This window comes from Mustela nigripes, chromosome 7 (genome assembly GCF_022355385.1).
Source record: "Mustela nigripes isolate SB6536 chromosome 7, MUSNIG.SB6536, whole genome shotgun sequence".
NCBI lineage: Eukaryota > Metazoa > Chordata > Mammalia > Carnivora > Mustelidae > Mustela > Mustela nigripes.
Window position 1 is genome coordinate 18747802 of NC_081563.1, and position 19415 is coordinate 18767216.

Genomic DNA, 19415 nt, shown 5'->3' on the forward strand with positions numbered 1-19415 from the left:
TACACCCCGAAGAATGGAGAGCACAGAGTCAAACAGGTTGGCGTCCACCCGTGTTCACAGCAGCACGATTCCCCACAGCTAGGAGGGGAAACAACCCAACTGGGCATCCACAAACGAGGGGATACACAGATGTGGTGTGTACGGGCAACAGAACATTACTGGGCCTTGAAAAGGAAGGACGTCCCGCCACGTGTGGCACCACAGATCAATTCTGAAGACGTTGTGCCAAGAACGAGAAGCTGGTCGCAGACGGACGTGATACTACCGACGATCGGTACCGAGAAAAGGGAAACTCATCGAGACAGAAAGTAGGATGGTGGCAGCTAGGGGAAAGGAAGGGGGAGCAGCTAGTGTTTCATGGCCACAGAGTTTCGGTCTGAGATGATAAAAAAGTTCTGGAAATGAATAGCAGTGAAGGTTGCATACAACACCGTGAACTCAATGCCACTGAGAACAGTACCCTTGGAAGCCCAGTTAAGTAAACGTTACTTCTTGATCACGGAATACGATACAGTCATTTACAAGGATAAGGCAATGCAATGTCACCGGAGAACCCTCTAGAAGAGCAGGTGAAAGACCTGGGGCAGGAAAGGGATGTACTACTTGCCTGTGTATGCAAAGTCTGTGCCCCGATTTGGAACCAGCCTTTGACTTAAAACCCCTGAAGGACTCTTTCCCAAGAGGAGGCACAAAGAGAAACCCACTCTCAGACCAAAACCCGGCCCTAAATCTTCTCGTCCCCACGCTGGATCAAGATGAACTGCAAGAGAAGTAAATCCTCTCAGGAGAAACATATTCACCAGAGCCATAACTACTCTCTGTACACGACATTCAGCATTTCATTTATCCAGCATTAAAAAAAAAAAAAAGTCCAGAATGCCATGAGAGGCAAAAGTCAATAGGGAAAAATCAAAAATCACGAGGGAAAAGCAGACCCATTGGTCTGTCAGACATTACAGTTGTCAGAGCCTTTAAAATGTTCCATATGTTCCAAAGAATAGATGGTAATGCACAGAACTTAACCGGAGAACTGGAATCTGTTCTGTTTCGTTTTAAATCAAGTGGAAGTTCTAGAAATGAAAAAATAGTGAAATTAAGAATTCAACAGAGGAGCTCAAGCATTGATTTAATAAAGCAGATAAAAGGATTAGTAACCCAGAAGTTAGGTCAGTAAAAATATTCAGTCTGGAGCCCAGAAAAAAAAAAAAAATGAAGAAGATGATTCAGGGGAATAAAAAGAGAGAGAGAAAGAGATTCACGGAACATGGTAAAAATATCTAATAAGGACATCTAGAGTCCTGGAAGGAAAGGACAGAATGAAGCAAAAACATACTGGCTGAAAATTTCAAAACTGACAAAAAACCTCAAGCCATCAACTCAAGGAGTTCTTCAAATACCAGGCAGAGTAGCTGTAAAGAAAAGTGCTAAGCTCATCCTTAGGAAACTGTGGACACCAAAGAAAATTGTAAAAGCAACCAGAGGAAAAACTACTGCATTACTTCAAGAGGAGCAGCATGTGTCGGACAGCTGGCATTTCAATGAAAATAGTGGAAGCCACAGGATATCGGAAAGACACCTTCAAAGGGCTCAGAGTAAAGCAGAGTCAACCTAGAATTCTCCTTCTGAGAATTGAACTTCAAAACTGAAAGCAAAATGGACACATTTCTAGGCAATTAGAAATGGAGAGAATTTACCACCGACAGACCTTCAAGAAAAGTGACACTAAAGGGAATTCTTCAAGATGGAAGCACAAAAATGAAGAAACAAGAGAGCATCTGAGAAGGCAGAATGGGGGCAAGTGTGCGCACTGGCTATTTGCTGTGGGAAGATGCAGTCATATCATCTGACGGGGCTTCAGATATATGTGGAGTTAAATATATTACAATTTCCAGAAAGTCTGGGGGAGGGGGAATTGAGCGTTGTGAGGTCCTTGCACTGTGACCAAAAAGGTAAAAGTACTAGTTTGGAGTAGATGAAAATGCACAATTGACACGTACTAACATTATGTCATTGCTGAAAGATATTTTGATGCATTTTGCAAAATACATGTCATCCTTAAGTACATCAATATCAAGCAAAAAATGCAACGTCAAAAATAAAGTTCCGACAGATTCCAAAGGACCAAAACCATACAGAGTATGTTCTCTGACTGCACCAGAAGTAAACTAAAAATCAGTAATGAAAAGATGACCTTAAAAATTCCCTGGATCCTTGCAAATTAATTAATGTCCTCTCAAATAGCCTGTGGATCAAAGATACATTGATGAAAATTAAGGCATATCAAAATTTGTAGAAGAAAGCAAAAACAAGTAGTGAGGGAAATCTATAGCATCTGGTGCATGTTTTAGAAAATAAAAACGCTAAAATTATTTGCTAAATTCCATCTTGAGAAGATAAAAAAGAACATGATGTTAACCCTGAAGAAAGCAGAAGAAAATCAAAGTAAAAAACAACTAATTATAGAACTGTACAAAAAAAGCAACAAAAAGGTGGTTCACCGAAAAGGCCCAAACATTAATAAACCTCAACTAAGACAGATTAAGGACAAATAAAAAAAAACAGAAGGTACAAACTACCAACACCAGTAATGAAAAAGGAACATCACTACAAATCCCACAAAGATAGAGAATAAACATGTCAAAAATGCAACATATATATATGATATGGATGAGTTCCTGAAAAAACAAAAGCATTCTATAACTTACACAAAAACCCAAAAACTTTGTACTTGTGAAGGAAACGGAGTCTCATAAAGGAAACTCCTGAGCCACGGGACCTCACTCGTGAGTCCTTTTAATCCTCTAAAGAACCCGTACATTCTTCAAGCTCTCCCAGGTTAAAAAAAAGGAAACACTTTTCAAATTAGCTCCTAAGTCCAGCACAACCACGATGCCCAAACCTGCCAAGGACATGGGAAGAAAGCAAAAATGCCAGCAGCTCTCCTCCATGCACAGCCACAAGGATCCTAAGGGAAACATGAGCCAAGTGCAAGGCACAGTGGTGCTGGGGGGCTGCAGAATTCTGCCCCTCCTGAAGGGGACAGTGCTTTCCTCATTTCCAGAGGGACTCACGCATGTTATCCCATCTTCGCCAAAGGTTTTATTCTCATGTACGCTTTACACATAGGGAAACTGAGGCCCAAAAAGGGGAAGATGCTGTCCCAAGGTCACATGGGCTAGAGCGGGGCGAGCCAAATTCATTCCACGTGATGGGCATTTACAGGCACCTGTGTTGTCCCAGCTTGGCCTGTTTGTGTGTCTCCTCCCCCGCCCCACCCCCACCTCCCTTCTGCCTCCCTGGACCTCCCACTCTTGCAACCAGGGTTTGCTCTGCGGTTGCGGCCCTGGGCAGGCAACAACGTGGAACAGCAGTGCGGCCCGGACAGGCTGCAGCGCCCCCTGGCTGCCACATGGCATGCAGGAGTCCTAGAGCGCGTGGTCCCCAGGCTCCTGACGCTGACCCTGCCTGGAGGGGACATCAGAAAATGCCCAAGCACTGCGTGGCCCGTGCACTGCAGCCTGATCAGCAGCATGTCCAAGCTCTACAGGCTACGAAGCACTCCCGCCGGGTTCCTACCTGCAGGGAACCCCGCAAGACAAGTAACAACACTCCTGCTTTGCAGACGAGGAAAGTGAGGCTGCGAGAGGTGGGCAGCTTGTCTAAATTATCTCTGCAGAGGATAACAGGTCCAGGGGAGACACAGGACCTTCCCCAGCACCCCAGGAGCAGCGCCCCCCCCAACCCCCGGTGACCGAAGATGTCCTGGGTTATGCCAGTTACACGCTGTGAGGCAGACAAGATGAACAGGGAGGCTGGAGACTGCACAAGTACGAGGGACAAAAACTCCTGACCTAGCTGAGCGGGGACACAAGTGGTTTTTAACGTTGAGAACCCAGTGGGATGACTCCACACGAGGAGAGAGGAGATGCGAAGACACAAGAGACAGCATAAAAGCCAAAACTGAAAAACACCTTTCAAGAGACTCCATAAAGCCGGTACAGCAGGATTCTCTAGGTCCAGGCAAGCAGGAGCAGCTCCTGGGGAACCACGGGATACAGGGATAGGAGAAGGAGACACACACAGTGAGCTCTCGGGTTGAACTTGGCCCCTGTGGCAATGGAGGCTGGGGAGACTTCTCTTCTAAAACCTGTCTTCTGAAGAAGCTGGCCCCTAGGCCCAGCTCAGAAGCTTCTAGCAATCCCTGGTAAACAGACAAAACACATCCTCGGGACTCAGCCAACGACTCAGTATGTGGCTTTGAAGAGCACCACTGAGAGAAGGTGAGGCTCGCCCACGGGACAGCCTTCCAGAACGGCCCCCCAAAACTATGGCTCTGTCCACCTGAGTGGCAGGGTCTGTGAAAACAACAATTTCAGCGAATCCAGAGCCAAGAGCACCACCTGAGCCCAAAATGACATGGTTCCCAGCCCAGAGAATCCTGTAGCTTCAACCTATTGAGTCTGTTAGGGGGAAGCAAGCCTATGGGTAACAGGAAGGTGGCAGATGGAACTTCTGCAGACCGTCGAAAGGCACTTGAGATGAATCCAGAGCAGAAACTATATAAACGACTGACTCACAGGAGAACCGGGTGGGTCAGGCTGGAGTCAAGCCGGTAAACAGAGAGCGGGACTGTCCGTGGGACAATGTAAACAGCGGGGCGGGGTCCCCCGGGCTTGGGCTGGTTTTACTTCTTCATCAGTGACTTAGAAGGAGAAGGAAATGGGAACCTGCCCTGAGCCCAAAGGAAACTGAGAACCCTGGGTGGAGGGGAGCAGGCTGGGGGCCTCACGGGCAAGGCCCCCCGCTACGGCTGGGCCCACCACAGCGGCAGAGACCCCAGCGCCGGCCAGCCCGCGGCAGGTGCGTGCCGCCAGGGGGCCAGAGAACCAGAAAGGGCAGCCGAGGAGGTGATGCCCTGGGGGGGAAAAGTATTCAAAAGAAACACACAGAACTTTTTAGCCTGAGAGAGGAACACAGGAAGTCACCGGTGACTGCTTGGGTCAATGCAGTTCTTTACAAAGTTTTAAATTACAGGGGAAAACACACAGACAGAGGGGAGGTTTAGGTCAAGCACGGAGGAGGAGAGAGGAGGGAGGTTCCAGGGAGAGAAACTCCCTGACGTCAGGAGATGCTCTCTGGGGGCGACAGGCCCGGGAGGCTGCCAACCCCTGACCCTGGCAGTGAACTCTGACCCCCCCCCCCCCCCCGGGGCCCCCCCTGGTTCCCCCCCACCCCCCCGACCCCCCGGCTCCAGGCCGGCGGCCACCCCGAAGGAGACTCGCCTGCTGCTGGCTCTGCTCCTCCAGGTTCATCTTCACCTCCAGCGACTGGCGGGCCTCCAGGAAGGCCTTGCGGTGCTTGCGGTCCGCCATGTAGTAGGACATGATGCCCACGACGATGGCACACAGGTAGAGGAAGACGTTGGCCAGGATCTGTGCCCCGAGGAGAGAAAAGGACAGCGATGAAGCTCCAGCTCAGGAGGAGGGACGGAGGGAGGTGGCGCAGGGGTAACATAAATCAACTCCCAAGCTGCACGGTGCCCATGGGGGACCCCAGCGAGCCTACCTGGGTCCCCGGAACACACCCTGCCCCACTTGCCACTGGTGGGGGAGGCCCAGGCCTGGAAGCCTGGTCAAGGGGCTGTTCTCTCCCCCTGCTTCACACCACAGCTAAACTGGCCAATCCTGTCCACCTGTGAGGTCCCTCTGCTACCCAGTTCATTCTTCATTCATTCATTCACGTACTCATTCATTCAACCAGCACTTGCTGAGGACCTAGTAGGTGCCCTTAGCTGCTGTGCTGATTAGCAGGGCTGGAGAGGGTCCAGCCCCCAGATCCACCAGCCAGGAGCATATGACTCTAAAAGCTACAGGTTGTATGGAAGGTCACAAGGGACAGGCAGCCGCCCCGGGCCGACCCACAGGCATCACGCGACCTTACGTGTGGGCTGCAGGCGTGGAGGGGGCTGGGCTTCACATGCACCCCCTCAGCCAGCCCACCTGGCAGTCCCAGTACCCAGGTGCCATGAGGAAGCTACGGGAAGGGGAAAGGGCAACTGTGGGGCCAGACTCCTGTTCTGCAAGCTCAGTGGCACAAAGCCCTCCTTGGGGCATTGAGAGTCTATTCCTCCCTCCTTGGCCCCCTGCAGGCTCCCCCTGGTGCCTGTGGTCCCCAGCCTTCCACAGCTACTGGGATCGCAGACCTGACTGCCTCCTGCCAGAGGCAACCTTGGCTCTGGACCCGAACATAAAACCACATCCGATTTCCTAGTGCTTGTGCAAATGGCCAAGCACTTTAACCCTGACTAGGTCCCATCTAGGGCTGGCCCAGGTTCTCGCTCTACAGCTTCTCCAGCTCCCACGAGGCCCATTTCCAGGTCAGGCCCCTCTCACGTCCCCCGGGGGGGGGGGCGGCTCACATCCTCCCCACCTGGGTTCCCTGATCCCCGCCGGGGAGGCCTGACCCCTTCTCTGAAGGGTGTGGCTCTTCAGGCAGAAGTCTGTAGCTGAGATGTGGTTAGGGTGACAAAGGTTCTTCATTTCTGACCCCTCGGAGAGAAAAGTTCTCCTAGTGAAGTATCATGTTTTCCAAATTTTCTGAATAGGTGAAAAATGCAGGAACATCAATTTTAGATTCTTGAACAAGATGGTTTAATAGACAATAAGAGAGATTAACTCTGACGTGAATGTCCTGGGGACTCTTGGTTGTGCCATATTCCTACTTCTATTTCACCGGGGCTGATCAGTCCCCAGCAGAACGTTCCTGCAGGCCTGGGCAATCAGCAAAGGCCTGCTGAGTAGTGAACTTGTTAGTAGGTGACATGTGTGTTGCTACTGGTCATCAAACGCAGATGTCACGCGCTCCTTCAGTGGCTGGTTCCAGCAAATACCACCTTACTGTGTTTTGTGGTCTGGGCAGCCCCGAATGCCCACACCATTCATGTGGTGGGTGGGCGATTTCAAAGTCCCATGGGACGTCTCCTGCTCTTCTGCTTGGGCATGACAGACCATTCTCACCTGAGCTCTCAGTATCTGTATGGCCTCAGGCTACTTACTAAATACCCGAGAGTCCAAAGAGCCACCAATTTATGTTGAGTCCATGCAAATCACACAGACCATGCTGAGTTTGAAAGCCAGTCTTGGCCTGAGGTCCAGGACCTCCTACCAGCCCAGAGGCTACCTGTATTTTCAAGGCAGTATAACTTTGGACATCTGCCCAGCCCCAAGTTCATGGTACAGGAAGCCAGTCAACAAGGTCAGGCTGTACCTCACACATCCTCACTGAGCAGTCGCACTTTGCCAGAGCCCACGTGGGGTCCAGATACAGCAGTCACCAAGACCAAGGGTCTCCGGCTTTATGGGGCTCTGAGTCCTAGAGGTCAGGGGAGTAGCTGCACATCAGGAGTCGCATGTCTGGGCCCCATAGCTACCAGTGTCCATGACTCCGAACCAGAGGCCCCAGGCAAGCTTCCCTGGGGCCATAGGCTCATCTTGGGTCCCAGCCACAACTAGCCTAGGCTGCCATACCAGGCCACGGACAGAGCTTCATGCTCAGGGGTCTCTTTGCCCCGCAACAAGCTCAGCCTGACCACCTGGCACGGTGGATGGAACAGACTCTGTGAAGCGTAATTCGCTGAGGCTGTCCCAGGATTACTGTTGTCATGACCCATCGGGCTGCCCCCTGAGAAAATCACACCCGCTCTGCGACAGTCAGCAACTACAGTGGGAAAGCCTCAGACCAACCCCCACCAAAGATGGTTATCCAAGGAGCAAAACAAGATTCAGGCTCGGCTCGCCCTTGGCGACCATTTACATGGAGCCACACTCCCTTCCTCGAACCCTATTTTAAAACAGGCGCCCCTTCTGCCTTCCACTCGTAGGTGCAGACAACAAGTGTAGAAGGCAGACTGGCCAGGGGTGCTGCCCCTCGCTGGATGGGCGACCCACTAGTTCAGGTACCTTCTCTGAGCCCCTGCTTTGCCATCTATGAGCTGAGGGGTGGGCTAACTCCTCTCACACATCCCTGCCGTCCTGACCCCATCTGGCCCCCATCAGGCTGCACTTGGGAGGGTGAAGGTTGGGCCTGGAGAGAACCCACTTGGCAAGGCTGGAGTCGGAGGAGGGAAGGCCAGGCCGGGGCGTTCACACGGCGTCTTGTCCCAGGAGCACCCCGAATTACAGAGGGCGCGGCCCACCCCTTCTTGACCTGCGCTCTCAGCAGGACGTGGAGGCAAATGGCCATGACTGGGTCACACACTGGAGACTCGTGTGGGTCCTGCAGGTCCCTCCCATGCCAGGGAATTCTTTCCCGGCCTCCCGGGGAGCTTATTCCTTCCTAGAGAATTCTCCCAGGAGCCCCAGGCTGTGGGATTCTCAGAGCTCCCTCAGTTCTCCAAACTTGCCTCGACAAAAGAAAGGGTCCTCAGGGTGGCTGTTGCTCTGTTCCAACCCAACCCCTCTGTTCCACGCAGCCATGGGAGGATAGCCAGGGCCCTACAGGTGACTCTCTGCCTCCAGGTCCAGGCCATGAATCAGATCGGGCGATGCTGCTAAGCCAAGGAGACCTCCAGCCGGGAAGCCAGGGTCCACTAGGGAGGAGGAAGTTTCAGAAGTGAGGAGCTGCTGCTCTGCTCAAGGGGGAGGCTCTCAACATGCAAAGCACACAGCAACACAGTCACCTGGGTAATGGCTGCCCGGCCGGCTCCACCCTCGGGGGGTGGGGGGCGCTCAGGGGCTGGACGTGGTGGGCAGAGGTCTGCCAACGCTGCTGGGTGATCCTGCTGTGCGGCCTGCTGTGTGTCCAGGGCCAGAAAACCTCCTCCTGCTCTCAGCCCAGCACGGTGCGGGCATCGAGGAGTCCACGGGGACTGAGACACTGTCCCTGCCCCCAGGGCCGCCGCTGGCGGGAGGTGGCCCCGGTCCAGGGAGGACAAGATGGGATAAGCAGGGAGGCTGTCCTCTCTCCAAAACACACTGATGAGTCCTGCTCCCACTACAGGACCCAGGGAAAACTTGAACCCCAGCAAGCATCTGAACCATGTCTCTCATGTGACTGGGACAAACAGGCATCTCCAAACTGAGCCCTGAGCCCTGCTGTCTTACAGTAAGTCCTGGAGCGCGCCCCCCCCCCACCTCATGCCAGGGTAAGGGGGGAAGGTCTCCTTTTCAGGACTCATCTCCGCCCTCCAGGGCTGCCTTCGCCCACCCCCAGCTACAGCTGGCCTACCCAGCAGGCCCCTCCTTCTCCTCAAGAGCCCTGCTCAGCCCCCATGGCCCCCGGCAGCATCCCCCGCCACCCCTGTGCTCCCCCGGCCCACCTGAGAGGTAGTGCAACCACGTCACAACTCGCCCCCCGCCCTGACCCCTTCAGCCTCTGGTCAGCTGACTAGAAACCATCACAGACCTGACCTCCCAGCCTCAGGATCTCCCCGGGAGCCAGCCCTCGAGTCAATATCCCCTCCGTGCACCCCACACCTTTCCCACCCTACCCCACCCCAGATCAGAATAGAGGAACAAGGCTCGGTAACTTCCCTGGGGACCGTGTAGGCCAGGACAGCAGGGGAGACCGTCCCCTGCAGGAAATATCCAGAGGCAAAGGCTGAGCCTGCAAAGAGTGCCGACAGAGGCCAGGCAGGTGGGGAGGGTCACACTGGGTCAGGGAGGTGTTGCACAGCTTCAGGAAGTCGCCAGTCTTGGAAACAAAGACCGGCTTGGACACTGCACTTGGCAACCCCCTGAGCATGGCAGCATGGCCGGGAGGCTTCTCCTCTCCATCACTGTCAACACGGACTGCCCTGGGGTGCTCCAGGGGCAGGGTTCGCACACAGGACACATGACCCTGGGAACAGAAGGGGAAGAGGTTCCCAGCCCGGGCAGGCCCATGGGAGCCTTGATGCATGGCCTCTGGCTCCAGGGGAGATGGGGTTCAGGCAGGGGGCCGTGGTGCCACCTTGAGCCTGTTCCACACCAGGCTTCAGACTCGGTGTGATTCCCCCGCACAGCAAGCCTGAGAAGTCCCGTTCTGGGGTGCCATCAAGGTCACCTCTTCTTATCCCAGTGGTCTCCTTTCTCCAGTGAAAGAGACTAGGCCTCAGTCTCAGTGCAAAAGAACTGTTTGTTTTTTTAAATGTAAGATTTTTAAAACAATGAGGAGAATGAATGAATCTCCCAAGTGGGCAAACATTCAGAAGACAGCTTCATCTAACCGATGACAGCCGGATGGAGTGTCTGTAATACCCCAGCTCCGAGACGCAGCCGTGAGAAAATTCCTTCACAAAATCCTTCCCCTTGGAATCTGATGAATCACAAAATCCTGCACATTTCTAACAGTCCCCGGGGACACGGGGCCGGGCCAAGCAGGAAGTCATCCTATCCAAGGAGGGCTGGTGCCTCCCTTGCCTAGGCTGGCCCCTCCCCATAGGCTCATTCCAGCCTGGAGATTCCAGAACACTCTAGAACTGGGGAGAAGAAACCCAGAGAGAGAAAGCCGCTCTGGGGAATCAACATCCTTGCCAGCTGTCTTCAGAGACCTTGTGATGCTCTGTGTCGGGGGAAGACCACAGTGGAGCCTCTGTTCATTAAAACTAACTTAGATGTTTTGGAAAAAAAAAAAAAAAATCTCCAAGGAGCTGTAGGGCAGGAAGGAGCAAGGGAGCAGGCCCCTCTGTAGGTAACCAGGCTCCCCAACCTAAGGAAGCCAGGCCAGAGCCTGCGGTGGTCCCATACAGTGCCCGAGAGACACCCCTCTCTGGAGCTCACTGCAGACCATAGGTGGTCCTCATCAGTCAGGTCCCTGCTATGTCCCCTCTTCGCAGAGACCTACCCCGACGACCCCCGACTCTAACATTTTCCTGTTTTAGACCCCGCAGAGAAGTACCTGCACTTCCCACTCCCTGATCTTCTTATTTGTCCGTTTACTCTGTTTACTTCACTAGAAAGCCAGCGCCCAGGGGACAGGGCTCTGTTTCTGTTTCCCTGCCAATTCCCCAGCCCTGGGACTGTGAGTCCACACGGGAAGGCCGGTGCCCACTGGATGAATGCGTGGCAGAGAGAGGTCAGGCTGTGTGGCTTGGAGCAAGTGGCTTAGTCCCCTCGGTGGCCCTGAAGGCTCCTCCACAAGATCAAAACAGAGGTCATGTGCAAGACCACCTGGTCCAGGGCTGAGCACAGAGCAGGTGCTGAGTGACTCTGGGAAATCAGTCCCTCCTGACGACACTGTAACAGTTTGCTCAGAGCCTCCAGGTTCACGATCCTCATATGTCACAACGAGTGAAGTTCCTATTCTCATTTTATGGAAAACACTTGGATTCAGAGGCATGAAGCAACAAGGTTATGGTCTCCTGATGGTGCTGACGCGAGAGCCAGATCTCTTTCCTCTTCTGTCCCCGCTCCAAGCACAGAGTTCAAGTTTCAAGACATTAATAAAAACTTACCCCCAACCCAGGAGACCGAACATTAGAAGACAGCCTGACCAGACCTGTACTGCCCGAGAACTGGTCCGCTGCTGGCCTCGCCCTGACAAGCCAGCACAGGACCTGAGCAGGAGTCCAGGACCTGCCCTGCGTCACTCAGCTGAGTTGTGATGAGGCTCAGCAGAGGCTGGGTGGAGTCTGAGGCACCTGCGGCCCATGGGGAGCACAGAACCCAGAAAGGACAACAGGGGCCACTCTCATGCTACTCTAAAGCTAACTCTAGCATCACTGTGCCAAGAGATGTCTGGGGTCTCCAGTAAATACAACCCTACTCTGTATCATTCAAGGTTTGAGCCTTGAGGTACCACTGAGCTATCCTTCCAAGCTGGGCATTTGTCAAGTTTCCACCAGGGGCCTCAAAACAAGAAAACCTCTAGAAGCTTCCAGCTAGTTTTATAGCTTGGGTATGCCTCTGCTAAAAAATATTCAATGTCTACTCTCTTCCAAAATAAAAACGACTTCTAGAATAAGCATCCAGCCAACCTGACATGTTACAAGAAGTCCTCCATGATCCACTGGGTTGCCAGAACAGTCTCTCAGCTTGTGCACTGCATAACACCAGGGGCACCACTCTGCAGACTCTGACCTGACGGCTCCCCTGCAGGTGTGGAACATGGCATTCCTAACAACTGGGTTCTAGTATCACTTATTTATTCTACCTGGCTGCTGCCCACTGCGCTCCCCTCACCCCAGCCACACTGATCCTCTCTCCAATCCTCCAGTAAGATAGGCTCTACAGCTCTAACCAGAACATCCTGCCTCTGCTCCGCCTGTGGAGGGACACACGGGATGACCCTCCAGCATAACCTGGCTCAAACTCCCAGCACATACCTGTTATTGTTACAGTCCCAAGACCCAGCTCCAACCCCCACTCCCCAAACAGAACTATTCATTCATTCATTCACTCATTCGAAGGTTTTGTGAATGTCCACCCTGTGCCAGGGAGATGTTTGGCATGTCGCATTGAACACAGCAGAGGCAGTTCCAGCTATCAGGAGTGGATGTTCTGGTGACAGAACTAGAAAAGAAACATAATTCAACAACAAGAGGGTCAGAGCTCAGCAGAGAATAGAGATGATGAGGTGACGGGCAGCTGCTTCGGATCAGAAGGCGAGGGAGCCGGCGGGCCCCATTCTTGTCTCCCCGGACGAGCACTGTACAGCCGCACCCTCACCGAGACTCCTCCCTCCTATGGATTCTGACCCCAGGATCCGTTCTGGCCCAAACGGACCTCAGCGCGGATGACGCGAGGGAATGCTGAGACAAGCCCGCATGTGCTCCCGTGTTTCCACTGTTGCCTTGAGAACAATAAGCATGGAGACGCGCAGGGATCCAGCAGAACGAGGGACCCGTGCGAGCCCCGCAAAACCCAAGCTACGCCTGGAGCCCAGCCCAGCTGAACGCAGCCCTGACGGGCCACGCGCTGTCCACGCTGCGCTCGTGCAAGTGAGGAACGTGGGGCTGCGAGCCACTCGGGGTCGGACGGGTCGTTAGTGCAGGTGGTCCTGAAGCAAGAACCTCGAAGCTGAGATATGAATGACAAAAAAGACTCCGCCATGGGAAAAGTCAAGAAGAAAGAGCGTCCTGGCTGGAGAACACATGCCTCTTTTCCACCGGACGCCCCCACTGTACCTTCTGCTGCTTCTCCCTGCCGGGGACACAGCAAAGTCTCCAAGGGCAGGGGTGTCTCTCGCTTCCGCGGCAGCCTCTGGGGCCGGCACAGTCAACTGGCACAGAGCACAGTGAATGGCAAGAGAAGGCAGGCCAGAGAAGGGTTCACCCTCCACTGACGTGTTCCCTTAGGTAAGAGAGCCAAAATGAGGCAGACAAAGGCTAGAGCTGGGGGCAGTCCAGCCTGCCGGGGGCCAGGCAGCAGTGCATCTGGGGACTGTCTGACCACAGCGACAAGGAGACACAGGGCTCCCGGCATCTGCTGAGCGGAGGCCAGGGACGCTACAGAACACCCTACCAAGCACACAGCAGTCCCCACAACAATTAATCACCTAGCCCCCGGTGTCAATAGACGCCAGGTCGGGAAACCTTGGCTAGAAAAAAATCATCTTCCTCTCTGATGTCCGAGTATTCACATGAAACTTTCCTAAGGTTTTTTAACTGCACGGTAATAAACTCTGAGGACAAAGATGCAAGCAAGCAGATGTTGATGTCTGTCACAGGCCTTGGGGCTGAGAGGAAATCGTGACTGATGCCCGCTGAACGTAAGGACACGGTATCTTGACAAACCCACCCAGGATGGAAAGACGGCCATGTCCCTGGGGGCAGGGCGATGAAGACAGAGAAGGCCGTCCTGCCTGTCTCTCTGCAGGAGGAGACGCAGGAATGAACATCCCACACCTAATATTTTATACTGACCCAGGGATTATCACTTGAAGGGGACTAGGACACGGGGAATCAGCAAACCCCTAAAATTAGGGGCAAATGTTTCACCCTTTTTGGGGAAGCAAGTCCATTGCTCTCACCAGATTCTCAGAAGGGTCTGTTAGCCCAGATACGTAAGAACCACAGAACTCATCAAAAGCTCCCCCTTCTCCAGTGGCCTCACTACAGACAGAAGACATCTGGTCCCAGCATTCCGTGTCTTCTCTTACTGATGTGACCCCGTTACTTAGTCACCTTGGTCCTCTTCTCCAGGCCAAATAATTCCGATTTTACTTAAAGGGCTCTATTTTACAACATTTAATCATGTTTGGCTTCAGTTCCTTTTTTAAAAAACTCAATCCCACTAGTGTCTTGGGAAACAGTGGGGTCCCATACTGGGTCCTTGACAGTTAAAAAAAAAAAAAAAAAAGGCCTCAAGAGCTTAACTCTAGTGGGGATAAAGAAGCTACTAGAAAGAGAGGAAGCACAGACTGATCCTGATGGAGAAAAGGCTAGGGATGCCTGGGTGGCTCAGTTGATTAAGCACATGCCTACGGGTTAGATCATGATTCCAGGGTTCTGGGATCAAGCCCCACATCAGGCTCTATGCTCAGCCAGGAGCCTGCTTCTCCCTCTGCCTGCCTCTTCCCCTGCTTGTGTTTTCTCTGTCTGACAAATAAAATCTTTGGGGGGGGAGGAGGGTAGGTCAGCAAAGGCCCCCACGAGGGAGTAAAATTTGATCTGGCAAACTTGGTTATGGACTTTCACACACGCAACACTGAGCTTTTATAGATGTTTTAATATATGGATTCTGGATGGTAAAGAACATTTAAGCCAATTTCTGATGACCAATATTAAATGAAAAAAAAAAGGCAAAAAATAAATTGGATGCTCACGAGAGTGAGCAGAGTGACAGCAGAGCTCTGTGCCTCCTGCTCTGGTCTTATTGCCGCTGAGCAATCCAGCTGCGTTTAATGCATAGACCCTGAATTTCTGGAAATGTCTTCAAATAAACTCGAGAACACATGTACCAGCCCAGAGGAGGAGGAGCACGTAATCCAGAGACAGGAGATTTTTGGAATTCTGGAAACAGAACCATCACATAAACCGAGCATGCGGAAATGTGCAGGGAGACCGCCAATCACACAAAAACATCGGAGCCCTTGCCCCATGGGACAGAGCAAGCTCCCAGGATTCCAGAGCTGCCGACCTCTCATTTCAGAGCGGCTCAGACCTTGAGAGTGAGCCTTCCCGCAGGTTCTCCAGCTGCAGAAACCAGCCACCGCTCCTCCTCCTTGGGGACGCCATCCCCTTCTCTCCCAACGTGCCGCTGAGGCCTTCCTCAGGGGTTTTTCTTCCTGCAGCCCCTCGGAGCCCGTCCAATGACAGCCGGGGTGGTTTTCTCAGTCACTGGTTCCAACTCAACCCTCCAGGGCTTTCCCCCTCGGTTGCTATCTCTCCAGCTCCGGGCTTCGGAGCCAAGTGCGTTGGCATCCCCAGGGGACCAGCTGAAGAACGGGACTCCCGGGGCCCTCCTGCCTGCAGCACAAGAAGCTGCACTGCACCCTCTCTACTTCTGGTGCGCTCTTCTACAAGTCACTGTTCTAGGTGGTGTAATAAATACAAAAGCAAAGCCAAGATTCCCCCCCCCCACTTTCCCGGTTCTGTAAACCAAACTCCAAACATACATGGCTGCTTCCCATCACCCGCCCTGCGCCCGTCACCTATTTTTCTCCTGTCTGCTGACTCTCTTTCCAATGTTCACCCCTCACCCCAAGACACCGGACCTCGTCACTGCCCTTCCCTGTCGACCCGCATCTCTTCCTTACATTGGAAGCCATGCCCACGGAGAGGCCTTCCACCATGAATGCCGGTTCAAGGATCCTGCCTTTAGTCCAGTTCCCCGGTGTTCACAGGGACCGTGCACCCCAGATGACTAGAACCCAGCACCCAACACTGTGCACACCCCAGGAAACCTTCCTTGAATGCCTGAACCCGCACTAGCCCATTCTCCCTGTTGGGCGGGGGTTCCCTTCAGCAGCACCCATGGGTCACTCATCCCATCTCCTCTCTCTGGGTCTTCCTTCGTCATCACCTATCCCTCAGGATGGGGCCCTCCCTGGCCCCTCTCTGGTTCTGTCTATCCACCCCCTGGAATCACATAATCTTCCCAAATTGTCTTTTTGCAAGCACTATCTCCTGCTCAGAACACATAGCTAGCTTCCAATCGTCTAAAAGGTAGAAATTCAAAATCCTCATTCTGGCACTCAAAGTCCTACTTTGGCCCCAATCGATTTTTCTAAATTTCCCGCCCTCCACGTCCCTGACGTAACACATCTGCTCCAGCCAAGCTGACATCCCTGGTGTGGTGGCCAGCAGACACGTCTGGCTTCAGCACTGGCTATGGCCCCCACTTTGAGAGCTCTTGAACTTTCCCACTAAAGCATCTGGGAGGAAAACCTCCTCCGACCCTGCTAGGGCACATGGACTTGGCATTCTAGTCCATGAAAGCCCCCTTTGTATTACTACTTTTAAATGTTGTAAAAGAGTAAAAGAGACATGTCTGCCCGTTATATTATACGCGCCAGCAGGACAGAGATGAGGTCTGTTCCAATCACCACCATGTCCCCAGCACTCAGCAAGCCCTGGGCACGCACGAGGTGCTCAGTGACTGCTGGGCAAAGGGAGGGACAGACAGAGGGATGGAGAGAGAAGGGAAATGCTGCCTCCATAGCTACGACCCTGACACTTCGCACAGCAGGAAAACACCTCCCCCCAGCCCCGGATGTGAGACCCGGATGTGAGAAGGGCCCCATCCGAAATGCCCCACTGTAACCCCCACTCCTTCCACCCTTCCCTTACAAATCTAGCTAAGCCCTGCCTCCTCCACAGAGCCTTCCTTGACAGCCTGAGCAATCCGTCTCCCCCACGCTTCTTGACGAGGAAACACGTGCAGGATAAATTACTGGGCGGGGAGAGGGGGGCGTTAAATATGCAGCCGCACTCCGATCTCACAGAACGAGATGGATAGGACAGGAGCAAAAATACCAAAATGTCAGCCGTGGTTATCTTGCAGGGGTGAGGGAGGGCAGGGCTGTACATTTAGGACAACTTCTGCTGTCCTGTTTTGCCTTACCATCTTTCTAGCGCAAATCTCTTCGTGGAACAGCCGGACCGCCAGCAGACGTGGGGACGCTTGGGGACAGAGCCTCCTCTTCACGGACACTGGGAGTGGCCCCCCGTAAACACGCCACGGACGGGGGCTCCATCCCAGAGCCTCGGCGTCCGGTCGGGGAGCCCAGTGGGCAGCTCCTCTCTGTGCACCTGCTTCTACGCACACACCCGCCCCCCAACCCGATCTTTCCAAGGATCAGCTGCGTGGAGAAACCTCCCAAGGGTCCTCCCACGACACACGGGCACAGAGTCCAAAGGCCTCGCCCTCCGGCCTCTCGCTCTGCTTTGTGAAAGGCAGGAACTGGGAACCGCAGGGTCACGGCCCCCAGCAATGAAAGGAGAAGGGGGACCTGCCTGCCCAGCTTGCTGCCAAGCCCGTCCTCTCTCCCTCACCGTCCGGTGCCAGCGTTTACTGAGGACACACACATTACACAGAACCGGCTCAGGCTGTCCCCAGTCACCGTCTCACTCAGAGGAGCCTGCCCTCAGGCACGCGGGGGAGCCCAGCTGACAAGGTGCCGACAGTCAGCGCTGAGCGGCTCCGCGTGGGCTGACAGGCGTGGCTCTGCCGCGGGTCCCAGGGGGCTCCGTTGGGCCATCGCCATCAGCCCAACCATCCCTCACGAACAACGCCACGGGACTCGCTTGTTGGGCTGATCTCTGCAGCCACCCAGCTTCCTTCCTCGTGGCCTCAAACGCTTTTCCTCCTGCGGGAGCCGCCATCAGGCTCTCCCTGGGAGAGCTGCCACGGAGGCGGCGGGGATGTTCCCGGCCTGGGAACACGCATTTTCCAGGCTTCCAAAGAGTTCTAAAAACCAACCCCCAGCTTCCTGAGAGGTTCCTGGCTTTTAACATATTTCCATTGCTTTTTCCTCACTTATCGGCCTTAGGCTTTTGACACACAAGCGTCCCGACCTGGGCTCTCTCCGGCCGGAGACAGCCAACTCTGCCCACAGGGGCTGCCGCACCTCTCCCAGCTCACCACCCGCACTCCACGCTCCCACGGCATCGTCCTCTGTGGGCCCCTGATGACTCTGTCCCCCGACACACCCCCACCCTCCCCTCCCTCCATGAAGTGCCAGTCAGGGCCACTAACACGGCAGTTAGACACGGAGCTTGAATCCTGCCCCTGTCGCTGGGGGCTGGGACCTGCGCCAGTCACCGCCGCTGTGAGCTGGCTCCTTTTCTGTGAGCCGAGAATACACTGCCCCTTTACCCACTCCGACTGGGAAGCCCTTGATGGCAGTGCCAGCAGCTGCTCCAAGCATCTCACCGGCCCACAGTGCTGTCCCCATACAGAGACACGAAGAACCTCAGCCATTCGTCAGCAAGCCCTTCTCCCGCCCCACCACAGGAGGCAGTGTGACCCCAGGGGACGAGCAGTGGCTCTGGAGCCCAACAACTCCTATTCTAGCATCTGTTCGCAGGTCCCATAAAACCACCATCTTCAACTTCCTCATGTGGAAAATGAGGTTTGCAGCTCCAATACTATCTCCTTTCAAGAAATCTTTGCCCAGCCCAAGGTCACAAGGATTTTTTTTTTCTTAAAGTTCTGTAAGTTTTACTATGATCTATTTCAAGTTAATTTTTATATTTGGGGTGAGATATGGATTATGATTTTTGCCACATGGATATCAATGATTCCAATATCATCTGTTGAAAGATTATCATTTTTCTATTGAATTACCTTGGCATTTTTATTGAATATTAACTGATTATAGATGTGCTCATTTCTGGACTTTATTTGGAATCTATCCTTGGGCTAGTACTGTACTATCTTGATTGCTATACCCTTATATATATGTTTTTTTAAGATTTTATTTATTTATTTGACAGACAGAGATCACAAGTAGGCAGAGAGGCAGGCAGAGAGACTGGGGGAAGCAGGCTCCCTGCTGAGCAGAAAGCCCGATGCAGGGCTTGATCCCACGACCCTGAGATCATAACCTGAGCCGAAGGCAGAGGCTTTAACCCACTGAGCTACCCAGGTGCCCCTATAACCTTATATCTTATAAGCAGGTAATATAAGACCTTTTTTAAAATATTGTTATCTTTCTAGCATATGTATCCATATAAATTTTTAATCTTATTAGTTTCTACAAAAACGACTGATAGGATTTTGATTTGCACTGAATTGAATCTGTAACAATTCAGAGAGAATTGACATTTTAGTATCTGTGATCTCTCCATTAATGTAGGTCTTAATTTTTTTCAGTGATATTTTTATTCTTTATTATAAAGGTCTTCACACATCTTGTTAAGTTTAGCTTTAAGTAGTTTTTGGTTTTGGATGCTATTTTAAATGAATTTTTTTTTTAAAGATTTTATTTATTTATTTGACAGAGATCACAAGTAGGCAGAGAGGCAGACAGAGAGGCAGGCAGAGAGAGAGAGA

At 52.9% G+C, this 19415-nt stretch overlaps 1 protein-coding gene across 2 annotated transcripts in view; it reads right to left on the reverse strand.

The window, feature by feature from the left end:
* The window catches only part of ADCY3 (adenylate cyclase 3), a 77396-nt gene that overhangs the window by 35115 nt on the left and 22866 nt on the right, over nt 1-19415 (reverse strand). For both annotated transcript variants that reach the window (XM_059405248.1, XM_059405247.1), the window contains exon 3: nt 5283-5432. In XM_059405248.1, coding sequence (XP_059261231.1) covers nt 5283-5432 — 150 coding nt within the window. The remainder of the gene's footprint in view (nt 1-5282; nt 5433-19415) is intronic.